Here is a 14,861-nt window from a genome sequence, read left to right as displayed (position 1 = left end):
TGACTCTAGTTTACCTGGGGATGATGGTTTATGCATCAGTGATTTTAAGTTGTGCCAATATTACTATAATGTCTCTCTTGAAACCAGGTTCCTCCTTGGTGGCAGTTGGAGGCAGCTCCTGCAGTTCCCATTTCTAAAAAATTAATCACAGTCCCATAGAGGGAGCAATAGTGCCAACAGTTTAGACCCTTGAAGCTCCCAGGAATTGGACCACCAACCAAAGAATACACATGGAACTACCCATGGCGCTGGCCACATATTGCCAGAGGATGGCCTTGATGGACATCAGTGGGAGGAGAGGCTCTAGGGCCTGTGGGCTTTCAATGCTCCATTGAACCTGTACAATGCCACTACAGGATGGGAGTGGGTGGGAGGATGGGTGAGAAAGGGGGTGATAAGGACATGTGGATCTCTTAGTTCAAGGCTATCCTTGTTTATAGAAATAAGTTCAAGGGCAAGCAGTGCTGTACAAAGAAACTGTTTTGGATAAACAAATCAAAACAAAAGAGTTCTTCAACAGGAATGTTGCTCATATCCTAAGAACTAGATATTGATTATGTGATCAAACACTTCTGCTTCAAAGTTATTGACTCAATTATGATAGATAAATGGCTCACATTGACACTAACATGGGTATAAGAGTATAGTTTTACTCTGCCTGCCCTAGCTTTAAATAGAAAGACCAAGATTTATATTTACTAATTATACTTTTAAGTCTTATCATACTCTTGCTCCCAAATAGTCTTAAATCTTAAATTAATCAATCTATATCAATCTTATGTTCTGACAAATGGCTTGTTAATTACTTCTTCTGTCCTGCCTGCTTCTTCCTTTTCATCTAGCTGGTGACATCTGCTCCTGTCCTGATGATGTGATGAAGGACAAGAAGCTATAAATCAATGGAAACCTATCTTTGTTTTTAGTAACAGAGACTCGTTTGGCTGTTGCTATACTTGATTATGTGTGGAAAGGAACATTGCCCTAAGAAGACTCTGTACATGTCTGAGAAAATGTCTGAGCAGTGAAACATGCAATGTTCTCCATAGATTATTACCTGATTATTGTCAGTTCAGGAAGACAGAAATGATAAGAGATGTGTCAACAGAACAATTGACAACTGACCAGAAGAAATTACTGGAAACTTTTCAACCTGGTTGTGCACGAACATGCTAGAAAGAAACAAACATGTTTTGTCTTTCCATGATGTTCTCATTTATGGAAAAGTAACAGGTACATGAGATTTGGGGCCTTTGCCCAGTTTGTTTGACTTAAATGAACTTTGTTGATTGAAAATATCTTATTAACAATATATTTTAATCACACTTTACTTCTCCCCAAATTTTCTTAGATCCTCATTCTTTTGCTACCAATCCAATTTTATACCCCTTATTTTTCTCACTCTTTAACCAAAAACAAACAAAAAGGTAAAACAAGAATCACGTTCTGTCTGCCTTTCTCTCTATTACTATCCACCCTGTCTTGTCATACATACATATAAACATATACACAAACTCAAAAGAAGACAAAATATGAAACCAAATATACATGAAAAAACTAATAAGACAAACTGCCTAAGTAAAGCTATATGAGACAAACACTCTACAAATATTCCATTGTGTTGGTTTTATTTGGCCACTTCTTGGGTATAGGGCCTAACATCAAGTGTGGTTAATACGGGAGTAAGACCCCACTGAAAAAGACTATGTTTCCATTGTAGATGAGTACCAGCTGCTGATAGATGCTTACCTAGTGGTGGGAACATATGTCCACTTCCCTCTCTCTGCAGAGAGTCACGCTGTCTTGAATAAATATAAGCCCTGTGCTTGTTCCCATAGTCTATGTGAGTTTATATGTGTATCAATTCTACTGTGTCTGGATAAGACTTCATTATTTTAGAGTAATCCAACATCTCTTAACTATTATAATCTTCCTTTGCAATGGTCCTTTAGCCCTGGGAGGAAGATTTGATGAGGAAAACTTATTTAGCACCACTGCTATACAAATTGTCCATTTCTGATTCTCCATTGCTTCACATCTACTGCAAAACATGTCTCTAATAATAGGTAGATGAGTTACTGGATTAAGTGTAAGGTAGTGTAAATAAAATGATTTTATTGATATGTTGCTCTATCAGAACAGTGGCATATGATTTTCTCTTAGGGCCATGGCCTATGCAATTTCAGTTTCATGGCAATTGTAGCAGAATCAGCCATGGATAACCTTAACCCTAATCTCATAGGCCTTTATTCCATCAAAGAATGAATGATTGATCCCACAATGTTTGATCTCCTATTATATCAACATATCCCACAGACAGGTAACTATTGTAGATAACATGGTTTAGAGTCATATTGGTCATTACCTCTCTCATTTAATGCCATACAGAGTACCTACAGTTCTATGAACACTAATCAGTAGGAATGAAACTTCTACATGGAGACATAATCAACTTCTCTGTGTTCAGTGAGATATATGTGTTGTCTTGAACCATGTGATCTTAAAATTAGTTTGTGGGGAGCAAAAAGTAGACTTCAAAATACCCTGAATTATGTGGGAGTATCTATGGACATTCTTTGGTCGATGACTCAATTTGAGTATACTCATCCAGTAATTCCCATCTTCATTATATACAGCTGTTTATTGAAGATAAACATTATAATAATTCGTAATTTTTCACTGTGGAAATTTGAAGCCTAAGACTGAGTGGAACCATAGCTCTGAACTACCTGGTTTAAGCACCAAACATGCATCAGCTTTATAAAATAAAACACAGACAAAATAATTTATGAACATTATAATAGAGACTTAGGGTGAAGAAATGGAATAGAAAGGTCATAACCCAAGAGCAAACGGGAAACCACAGAGGACAGCAGGAAAGCTGTGGCTGTACCTGCTTATGATATAATAGAAAGGAACAAAGCAGATCAACAGCCTGAAATATTGTAGAGCTGAAAACTGAGGCTGTGCCAATGTGCTCTCCGAGCACAGTAATATTTCGCAGTATCTGAAGTATCCACACTGGCCAGCTTGAGAAACACCTGGTTGTTGGAGGTGTCCTTGTAGATTGTAAGCCGACTCTTCAGGGATGGGTTGTAGTACTTAACATCATTCCAATAAATGACTGACAGCCACTCCAGACCCTTCCCTGAAGACTGACGGATCCAGCCCACACCCATACCATAAGTGCTCAGTGAAAATCCGGAGAAAGAACAAGTCAGACTGAGGGTCTGGGAGGGCTGCAATATCCCGGGGCCAGACTCTTTCAGAGTAACCTGGGACAGGACATCTATGGAGAAAAAGAAAAGGGAGAAGGTAAGAATGGAACAGGTGTGGATAGAAAAGTTCATCCCTTAGGGAGTCTCGGTACTCACATGCAGGGGCAATCAGCAGCAGGAATGAGGAAGTAAGCCTGTCCATGGCTGCACACTAGTGAGTACACAGGCCCAGCTTTGGCTTTTCAAGGTTGGGTGGATCCAGGAGAGATTTGCATTCCTACACCAGGTGCTGCCTCTGATAGTATACTTAAGTTTTTAAACTCACAAGGTATCAGTCTATGATGAGAGATGCCCAAGATATTCTAGCTTTCATAGTTTCAGGTGAGAAGTCTACTGTGATTCTGATAGGTCTTCCTTTATATGTTACTTGGCCTTTTTCTCTTATTGCCTTTAATATTCTTTCTTTGTTTAGTACATATGGGGTTTTAATTATTATGTGACGGGAAGTATTTCTGTTCTGGTCCAGTCTGTTTGGAGTTCTGTAGGCTTCTTGTATATTCATGAGCATCTCTCTTTTTAGGTTAGCGAAGTTTTCTTCCATAATTTTATTGAAGATATTTGCTGGCCCTTTAAGTTGTAAATCTTCACTCTCATCTATGCCTATAATCCTTAGGTTTGGTCTTCTCATTGTGTCCTGGATTTCTTGGATATTTTGGGTTACAAGCTTTTTGCATTTTGCATTTTCTTTAACTGTTGAGTCCATGGTTTCTATGGTATCTTCAGCATCTGAGATTCTTTCTTCTGTCTCTTGTATTCTGTTGTTGATATTTGCATCTATGTCCACTGATTTCTTCCCAAGGCTTTCTATCTCCAAAGTTGTCTCCCTTTGAGGTTTCTTAGTTGTTTCTACTTCTGATTTTAGATCCTGGATGGTTTTGCTTAGCTCCTTCACTTGCTTGTTTGTGCTTTCCTGTAATTCTTTAAGAGATTTTTTGTGTTTCCTCTTTCATGACCTCAGCATGTTGACCAAATTTCTCCTGTATTTCTTTAAGTGTTTTTTGTGTTTCCTCATTATTGGATTTTGTATTCTCCTGGATTTCTTTCAATGATTTTTGTGTTTCCCTTGCAAGGGCTTCTAACTTTTGATCCATTTTCTCCTGAATTTCTTTAAGTATGTCCTTCATGTGTTCCTGTACCAGCATCATGACCAGTGATTTTAAATCCAAATCTTGTTTTACTGGTGTGATGGGGTAATCAGGACATGCTGGTAAAGCAGAATTGGGTTCAGATGTTGCCATATTTCCTTTATTTCTGTTAGTGACGTTCCTGCGGTTGCCTTTTGCTATCTAGTTCTCACTGGTGTTAGTTGGTCTTTTCAATGCTGGACTCACCAGTGCAAGCTGCCCCTTCCCAGGTGGCCTCAAGTGCACAGCTTACCTCCTGCACTGCCTGGAGACAGGGTGCTGTTGCCCAGGCTGTTCAGACCCCAAAGCAGACACCTGAAGGCTCCCGCTGGAGCCTGCTGAATTCACCGGAGCACACTGACTTCTCCCCGCTGGCCACCCGGAAGCCCCTCTTGCCTCTTGCAGGACCTGGAGATGTGGTGTTGCTGCCCAGGCTGATCTGGATCTGGAAGCGGAGAGGTCTGAGTGCTACTACCAGAGGCCTCAGGACTGGAACCTAAGCTCTGTGCCACAGGAGCAAGCTGTGCTGTGAGCTCCCAGACTGCTTCTTGGTGCACACCAGGTGTCCCACACTTCCTGGAGACCAAGTGCTGTGGCCCAGGCTGTTCAGATCCCAAAGCAGGCACCTGAAGGCTCCTGCTGGGGCCCGCTGGATTAACTGGAGCACACAGACTTCTCCCTGCTGGCTGCCCGGAAGCCCCTCTTGCCTCTTGCAGGACCTGGAGATGTGGTGTTGCCGCCCAGGTTGATCTGGATCCGGAAGCGGAGAGGTCTGAGAGCTACCGCCAGAGGCCTCAGGACTGAAGCCTAAGCTCTGTGCCACAGGAGCAAGCTGTGCTGTGGCTCTTCCAATATTAACACTTTATTATCTGCATAGTTCGCTGAGTTCTGAGGAAGTTGATGGCAACAATCCCTGTAGGAAGAGTACCCCAATATCTCTCACTCTCTACACATTGTCCATTTTGGGCTCTTTGTGTTAGCTCACATATACTGCAAGAAGTTTCCTTCATCCTTGTTGAGTTAGGCACAAATTTAAGTGTATACAAGGTTATATCTTTATGAACCAATTTAATGTATGTTTCTTTATCAGAAAAAAGAATATTTTGCATTTTTCTAGGACAATGGCCTATTAAGTCTCAGGTTATTGCCAAACCTAGTAATGCCGGAGTTGGCTTTCTTCCTAGGGACTGAGTTTCTAATCTAAGCAAATTATAGTTGACTATATCCACAATATTTCTATAGCTATTGCAGCAGCATTTTACACAGACAGATGAGTCACAGGGCTTGTAGCTAGGTGAATGATTATATTTCTCCTCTGATAGCATGCAAAATACCAAAGTAGTTGTAAAAGAGGTTTCTACATAGTCACACCATTACTTCATTGTACATCTTGAATTGGAGTGATAAAGTATTGTGACTGAAGACAATTTACATATCAAATGATGCTCAAGAAGAAGGAAGAACAAAGTATGGATATCCTGGTCTCTCTTAGAAGGGGGAACAAAATACCCACAGAAGGAGATACAGAGACAAAGTATGGAGCAGAGACTGAAAGAAAGACTATCCAGAGACTACCCCATCTAGTGATCCATCCTATATAGAGTTACAAAATCCAGACACTATTATCAATGCCCACAAGTTCTTACGGATTAGAGCTGTATATAGCGGTCACCTGGGAGGTTCTGCTAATGTATGACAAATATAGAGGGGGATATTCTCAGCCAGGCATTGAACTGATCACAGGGTCCCCAAATGGGGAGCTAGAGCAAAGACCCAAGGAGTTGAAGAGGTTTGCCGCACTATAAGAGGAAAAATGATATGAGCTACCCAGTACTCCCAGGGGCAAAACCATCAACCAGATAGTACACATAGTGTTACCCATGGCTCCAGACACATAGGCAACAAAGGATGGCCTTGTTGGACATCAAAGGGAGGAGAGGCTCATGGTCCTGGAAAGACTCAATGCAGCAGTGTAGGGAAATATGAGGACAGGGAAGCAGGAGGGGGTTGACTGGGGAACTGTGGGAGCACATACAGATTATGGACACTTCTAGGGGGACAAGGAAATTGGAAATCATTTGAAATGTAGATAAAGAATATATCTAATAAAAATAAATAAAAAAGAAAGAATTGTTGACTGCAGGACCTTTTCCTAAATCTGCAGTGTATATGTATAGTAAGCTATTGATTCTTTGGCTCTCTGAAGTCTCATTCAGGGTGAAGAAGTCAATCCATACTAAGGTTTCAGTTTCATCTCTTCTCGTGGATTGATGACTTGAATGACCACTTCAGGGATCACCCTCAATAGGACAATACCTAAATAATTGTTGAACTGGGAGAACTGGTTCCAATATAAACCTTCACAATTGTGGATTAATGTTTATGATACTGGAAGGTACACAACATGCTATCAATGGAGAAAAATAAACAGGAAACCAGCTTTAAGAATACTTTGCTCTGAATAGTGTCCTGCCTCCTGCCTACAAGTTACACAATTTCAAAAATAATAGAAATCTTGAGGGAATAATCAACAAACATCTGATTTGATTCAGGGCCCATTCTGTGAAATGGAACTCATACCTAAAAATGTTTGCTTGACCAAGAACCAGTGATTAGATAGGTTAGGGATATAGGAAAAAAAATAATATTGTTCTGTTAAAGGTTATAGCAAAAAAATGACTCCTATATAAAAAATAAGTTCTCCCAGAAAAGATTACTCTGTGCATCCAAAGATTAATATTGGAAAATTCATTACTAAAAATCAAAACACACACACACAACCAGCTAAAACCCCAACATTTAATTCCATATTTCACTACAAATTGGCATTATATATTTTACATATACCTCATTCTTAAGTATTTTGAGTCCTGGCCTCTGAATCCCCTTTAAATAATTTAACCACAGAAATAAAACATAAAGTATACAAAATTGGATATTTGTGGTATTTACACAATAATGAGAATTTCAGAATCTTTTAATTTATTAATTTTCTTAAACTTTACTATTTTTATTGAAAAATTTCTTGAAGTATATTCTGGTTACTGATTTCTTTTCTTCTACTCCTTCCTGATAATCTGCAAATCAACTTCCTTCCTTTTGTTAATTAGAAAAACAAACAGAACCTAAAAATATTAAAAAAGCAAGACTAAAAGCAAACAAACTGGAACAAGACAAAATAATAAACAATCAGAAAAAAAGAAAAAACAGGATCCAAGCACAAGAAATACATGGAGATGTAGAGACAAACACGTTCAAAATATTTTATAGGACAAAGATGGGCACGGGGTATACAACAAATTGTGAGAATTGATAATCTTCCAGAATAGGTCCATGATCTCTAATGGCTAGTGGCTGTAGAAATGTTTTTGGGACTGGGACCACGTTTATGGGGCTAGATATTAACATATAACCTTATAATCTACCTCAGAGAGCAGGGACATACAATGAGTTGATAACTGAGTTCTATGAAAAGTGATTTAATATTACTTTTGTCCATTGTATAGGAATTACACTTATGTGGCTTTGTGTCAGGAGCCATTTTTCCAACTTCTGTGAAAGTCTGTCTGACAGGCAAAGTCAAGGCAGGAGGGTTAAATGTTCTATTTATCTTAAAGGAAGCAACTGGGAGACTTCTGGATGGGAATAAATATCCAATGTATGCTAGCCATTGTCTCTGCCAGGTTATGACTTTTTTCCCACTATACTGTAAAATATATTATGAGGGTTTGTATATACTAGGCCCAGTGATTGGCATGATTAGAAGGTGTGGCTCAGTTGGAGTAGGTCTGTCACTCTGGGTGGGTGCTATAAGACTCTCATCCTAGCTGCTTGGAAGCCAGTATTCTGTTAGAACCCTTGAAATGAAGATGAGAAATCTCAGTTTTACCTGCACCATGCCTGTCCGGATGATGTCACACTCTCCTGACTTGATGATAATGGACTGATCCTCTATACATGTAAGCCAGCCCCAGTGAAATCTTGTCTTTTATAAGACTATCTGTTCACAGCAGTAAAACCCTAAATAAGACAGAAGTTGGTACCATGGACTGGGGTATTGCTTTGATATGTCTGACCATGCTTGTGGTTGGAATAATGTGGATGTGAGAACTTTGGATTTGGAAAGCATTGCAATGTTTTCAGTGTGGCTTAGTAGGTTATACCTGAATAAATATGGAAATGTGTTGCTTTAAGTGTTTCAATATGTGTCTTAGAGACTGTATTTGTGGTATTCAGTAAAGAATGCAGTTAATTTTTGTCCTTGTCTAAAGAGTCTGCCTGAGTCTAAAGTGAAGAGACTTATTAACTACACCTAACATAGACTTTGTTCTGTGGTTAAGTCTCAAAAAGAGCATTTTAAACATGTATAGCAAGCTGAAAAGGGGGAAATATAAAATATATGGTTTGAACATTAAAGGGGCACTGGGAAATGAAATTGGGCTGAATCCTATGTTCAAGGATATTACATTAGGGATTATTGTTCTTGGGGAAAGATCGCACCCAGCAATGTTTAGATCTAGGCATGGTACTTCAAGCCTTTAAACACAGGATGCAAAGACAAGCAGTTCTCTGAGTTCAAGGCCAGTCTTAGCACAGTCTAGGTGAAGAAAAACTTGAATCCAGGCTTGGTAGATGAGAAATTTAAATCCAGTGTTTAGGAGATAGGCATGTAGATCTCTGAATTTAAACTGAGTTGTCAGAGCAAGTTCCAAGACAGCCAAGTGTAGGTAGCACTGAATTTAGAAAGCAGAAATATGGTGATAATGTAACAGAACAAAGGGGCCATTTTCCATCCCCATTAAGCACAAGAACTCAGCAGCTTCAGCTGTGTGGCTATGGCTTTAGAGTCCAGACTTAAAAGAATTACTGGAACAATTGATGCTGCTTAGCTGAAGCTAAGAAATTAGTGGTGATTAAAAAAAGGCCGCCATCAATGAGATGAAAATTTCTGGAAAGTGTTTTCTGAGGGTACAAAGAAGGTGTGCTTCAGAAATAGCCAGAGTTGTACCTCCTGCAGCACATGTACTTGGTAATTTGTAAGAGTCATCCAGATGCTCCTGATTTGGAAGGCAAGAAGGCTTCATGAAGAACAGCTGGAGCTTGGCACTGTGAGAGGCCATGGAAGGTCATCTGTGAAAATACAGCCTCAGTTTCAGTTAATGGTCCAGGACTTAAGGGGTCATGCAAAGGAGTTGAGGAATGGCACCATAAAGAGAGTCTATGAGAGTCTATTGGTAAAGCCGTTGTAGTTCCCACTGTGTTGGGGATGTCATTACAATGGGATGATCACCAAGAACATCATGGGTAGTAGAGGGGATCAGCCTAAGCTTAGAGTGCTACAGAGGTTAGACATGGAGAAATGACACCAGCCCTTAGGAGGAACACAGAAGCTCATACCTGGATCCCAATCACTGAAACAAGAAGCTGTAACATTGAAGTGCCATTGGAGACCACAAGACATTCACAATACCAGAGTAATGAATTATCTGCAGAGGAAAGCTACTAACAGGGAATTGAGCCAGCTCATGAGAAAGAAGTTTGTTACAGTCAACATAGATGATCAAGGAGTTGGAGATCTGAAGATTGCTTTGACATCAGCCATGGAGATGGAGAGTTTTGAGTCTGCCAAGTTTGTTTCCCATCTTTCTTTGGGAATTGCAGTTAATGCAGTCTTCTGAGACTGTATTTATCTCGGAAAAGACTTTGAACTTTAGACTTTAAACATTTTTTATATGACTATAGATTACAGGGACTTTACAAGTTGGACTAAATACATTTTTGCACTATGCTATGTTTATGTATAGCCCATATAGACTCAAATGTTTGAACAAGTCTGGGGAGGGCACAGAGTTTAATGTGATTGTTTGTATATGTTCAGCCAAGACAGGGGCACGATAAGATGTTGTGGCCCTGTTGGAGTAAGTGTTTTACTCTGAGTGTGGGCTGCCTGGAAGCCAGTATTCTGCTAGAATCCTTCAGATGAAGATGTAGAACTCACAAGTCTGCTTTTGCTCTCTCACCTTGATGGTATGGACTGACCTTCTAATCCTATAAGCCAGCCCTAAGTAAATGTTGACCATTATAAGTCTTGTCTTGGTCATGGTGTCTGTTCACAGCAGTAATACCCTAAATAAGATATATAGATATAGATATAGACATAGATATGGATAGGGATAGGGTTAGGGATAGGGATGGGGTAAAGGTAGGGGTAGGGGTAGGGGTAGGGGTAGGAAGTAGGGGTAGGGGTAGGGGTAGGGATAGGGAGAGATAGAGATAGAGATAGAGATAGAGATAGAGATAGAGATAGAGATAGAGATAGAGATAGAGATATATCCTATGGGAACTAAATTCAAGACTGCCATTGTATTCACTGAACAGCCCTCTTATTTTAAACCATTGTCTCAGAGACTTCCTTTCCATCTCTCCTATAATCATCCTATCTTTCCATTCAGATGAGTGTTCAACTTGCAACTGGCAGGAAGGTTGCAGATATGCATTCTGATATTAATATTTCTGACATTCTAAGAGCCTGGAACTAATGCCAGACCACGCAAGCACAGTTAGCAAAATGCCTAGAACTCACTTAATTTTTAGGACTGTGAAGTAGCTTTGTTTTATCTTCCTCCAGTTTTTCTTTTATTTTTTTTATTGAGTATCTTCTTCATTTACATTGCTAATGGCAAAACCCTTCCCAATTTCCCCCCACCAAAAGCCCCCCTACCCAAAGATTCCTAAGCCTTTCTCCCACCCCCTGCCCCCACTTATATGCCCCTCTACCTGACACACTCCCACCTCCCCTCACCCCCTGTCTGTTTACCTTTGTTGGGGCCTCTATTGAGCCCCTACCTGAACAAAGACCACTCATTCCACTGATGCCCAACAAGGCATTCCTCTGCCACACTTTTGGCTGGAACCATGTGTACCACTTGGTGAATGTTTCAGTCCCTGGGAGTCTTGGGGTGTCTGAGTGTCTGAAGTCATTGTTCTTCCCATGGGGCTGTAAACACCTTCATCTCCTCTGGACCATCCTCCAGATCCTCCTTTGGGGATCCCAAGCCCAGTCTAATAGTTGGTTGCTAGTTTCTGCCTCTATATTTGTAGGGCTCTGGAAGGGCCCCTCTGGAGACAGCCATGGCATGCTCCTTTTGGTACACGCTTCTTGTCATAGTGTCTCTGTTTGGTGACTGTTTATAGTATGAATCCCCAGATAGGGCAGTCTCTGGGTTGCCTTTGCTTCAGTCTCTGCTACACACATTGCCTCCCTTATTGCTTCTGTGAGTATTATGTTCTCATTCTCAGAGGAACCATAGCACCCTCACTTAAGTCCTCTTTCTTCATGAGCTTCCTGTGCTGGGTGAATTGTAGCTTGTTTATTTTGAGCTTCTGGACTAGCATCCGCTTATTAGTGAGTGCATACCATGTACATTCTTTTGTGACTGGGTTACTTTGCTCAGGATGACACTTTCTAGTTCCATCCATTTGCCTAAGAATTTCAAGAATTCATTGTTTTTAATAGCTGAATAGTATTCCATTGTGTATATATACCACATTTTCTGTATCCATTCCTCTGTTGAGGGACATCTGGAATCTTCCCAGCTTCTTTTTGTTTGCTCAGAAGTTGGCAGGGAGAGAGATGATCGGCGGCGGCGGCGGCGGCGGCAGCGGCAGCAGTGGCTGCTCCAGCTGAAGGGCCATCAGCAGTGGAACCAAGGCGTCACAGGGACCAGTTAGGCCCTGCGCCCATGACCACTGACCTTCGCTGACCAGCCGGGCAGCAAGCAGCTGCAGTTGTGCGGCGCCTTTCCTGCACGGAGGCCACTTCAGAACTCGGCCTCCCACCAGTCAGGAGAGGAGCATCCATCTTGGTTCCGTACTCCAGGAATCGGACAGACTGAGGTACACAAACATAATCCGAGGCCAACACCGCGGTGGTCTGAGCCCGACGGGCGTTGGCCTGCACCCAGGCCCTGGGCGGGTCGGGGGGCCATCGGGGTGCCAACCCAACCAGGAGGTTTTTTGCCCAGGCCTGCGAGCGCGCTGCCGCCATTTTGCCTGCAGGACGACAGAGAGCTCAGGCGGGCAGACCTGTAACAGGCATAGCATAAGGCTAACAAAGCGGGGGTCCAGGCCCCAAAAGGCACAGGACTGACCCCAAGAACTGGGCGGCTTGGTGGGCCATCTGTGAGTCAACCCGCCCAGGTGATTGTTAGCAAAGCAGACTCTCCCGGCGCTTTCAGGGAGCGCGGGCGCGCACGCCTGCCATCCTAGTCACCTGGCAAACCCAATTAACAGTCATAGCCCTAGGGGAACTTTGCTCGGACCTTGGCCTCCCAGGCTTTTGCCTGGACTCAGGGACTGGGCGGCCAGGCTAACCTTGTGTGCGACAGCCCGGTTGGCAGATCGGCTGCCCGGCGGAATGAGCGGAACACAGGGGAGGTCACAGTAGCATACACCATCGGCACTCCCTGGGAGTGCACACGGGCTCCATCTGCTCCACAGAAACAATCTGGGGCAAGGCCTCAGGCAGAAGCCCTTAGCTCTACTCTCTCCGCTTCCGGATCCAGATCAGTCTGGGCGGCAGCATTACATCTCCAAGTCCTGCAAGAGGCTAGCTGGGCTTCCGGGCGGCCAGCTGGAAGAAGTCAGTGTGCTCCAGTGAATCCAGCGGGCCCCAGCGGGAGCCTTCGGGTGCCTGCTTTGGGATCTGAACAGCCTGGGCAGCAGCACACTTTCTACAAGCAGTGCAGGAGGTAAGCTGTGCACCAGAGGCCAACTGGGAAGGGGCAGCTTGCACTGGTGAGTCCAGCACTACAAGATAAACTAACACCAGTGAGATCTAGATGGCAAAAGGCAAACGCAGGAACGTCACTAACAGAAATCAAGGCAATATGGCAACATCTGAACCCAATTCTCCTCTACCAACATGTCCTGGATACCCCATCACACCAGTAAAACAAGATTTGGATTTAAAATCACTGGTCATGATGCTGGTACAGGAACACATGAAGGTCATACATAAAGAAATTCAGGAGAAAATGGATCAAAAGTTAGAAGCCCTTGCAAGGGAAACACAAAAATCATTGAAAGAAATCCAGGAGAATACAAAAGCCAACAAGGAGGAAATGCAAAAAACACTTAAAGAAATACAGGAGAACTTTGCTCAACAGGCTGAGGTCATGAAAGACGAAACACAAAAATCTCTTAAAGAAATACAGGAGAACTTTGGTCAACAGGCTGAGCTCATGAAAGAGGAAACACAAAAATCTCTTAAAGAATTACAGGAAAACACAAACATGCAAGTGAAGGAGCTAAGCAAAACCATCCAGGATCTAAAATCAGAAGTAGAAACAACTAAGAAAACTCAAAGGGAGACAACTTTGGAGATAGAAAGCCTTGGGAAGAAATCGGGGGACAGAGATACAAATATCAACAACAGAATACAAGAGATAGAAGAAAGAATCTCAGATGCTGAAGATTCCATAGAAACCATGGACTCAACAGTTAAAGAAAATGCAAAATGCAAAAAGCTTGTAACCCAAAATATCCAGGAAATCCAGGACACAATGAGAAGACCAAACCTAAGGATTATAGGCATAGATGAGAGTGAAGATTTACAACTTAAAGGGCCAGCAAATATCTTCAATAAAATTATGGAAGAAAACTTCCCTAACCTAAAGAGAGAGATGCCCATGAATATACAAGAAGCCTACAGAACTCCAAACAGACTGGACCAGAACAGAAATACTTCCCGTCACATAATAATCAAAACACCAAATGTTCTAAACAAAGAAAGAATACTAAAGGCGGTAAGAGAAAAAGGCCAAGTAACATATAAAGGAAGACCTATCAGAATCACAGCAGACTTTTCACCTGAGACTATGAAGGCTAGAAGGTCCTGGGCAGATCTCATGCAGACTCTAAGAGAACACAAATATCAACCAAAACTACTATATCCAGCAAAACTCTCAATCACCATAGATGGAGAAACTAAGATATTTCATGACAAAACCAAGTTTACCCAATATCTATCCACAAACCCGGCCCTAAAAAGGATAATAGGAGGACAACACCAATACAAGGAGGGAAACTTCACCCTGGAAAAAGCAAGATAGTAACCTTTCATCAAACCCAAAAGAAGTTAAGCATTCAAATTTAAAAAATAACGTCAAAAATGATAGGAAGTAACAATCACTATTCCTTAATATCTCTTAACATCAATGGACTTAATGCCCCAATAAAAAGACACAGACTAACTGAATGGATACGTAAACAGGACCCTACATTTTGCTGCTTACAGGAAACACACCTCAGGGTCAAAGACAAACACTACCTTAGAGTAAAAGTCTGGAAGACAATTTTACAAGCAAATGGTCTCAGGAAACAAGCTGGAGTAGCCATTTTAATATCAGATAAAATTGACTTTCAACCCAAAGTCATCAAAAGAGACCCTGAGGGACACTTC

The 14,861-nt window shown here is 41.7% G+C and overlaps 1 gene segment (V, D, J or C); it reads right to left on the bottom strand.

Moving 5' to 3' along the window:
• Positions 1–2,779: 2,779 nt before the first annotated feature.
• Positions 2,780–3,454, bottom strand: LOC127686815 (immunoglobulin heavy variable 2-5-like). The segment is given in 2 exon segments: positions 2,780–3,286; positions 3,372–3,454. Coding segments are annotated over 2 exon segments (408 nt in total).
• Between the last annotated feature and the right edge of the window lie 11,407 nt (positions 3,455–14,861).

The sequence above is a fragment of the Apodemus sylvaticus genome, chromosome 6 (genome assembly GCF_947179515.1).
Source record: "Apodemus sylvaticus chromosome 6, mApoSyl1.1, whole genome shotgun sequence".
NCBI lineage: Eukaryota > Metazoa > Chordata > Mammalia > Rodentia > Muridae > Apodemus > Apodemus sylvaticus.
Note: the sequence above shows the minus strand (reverse complement) of the source record. Positions and strands in the feature narration are given on the sequence as shown.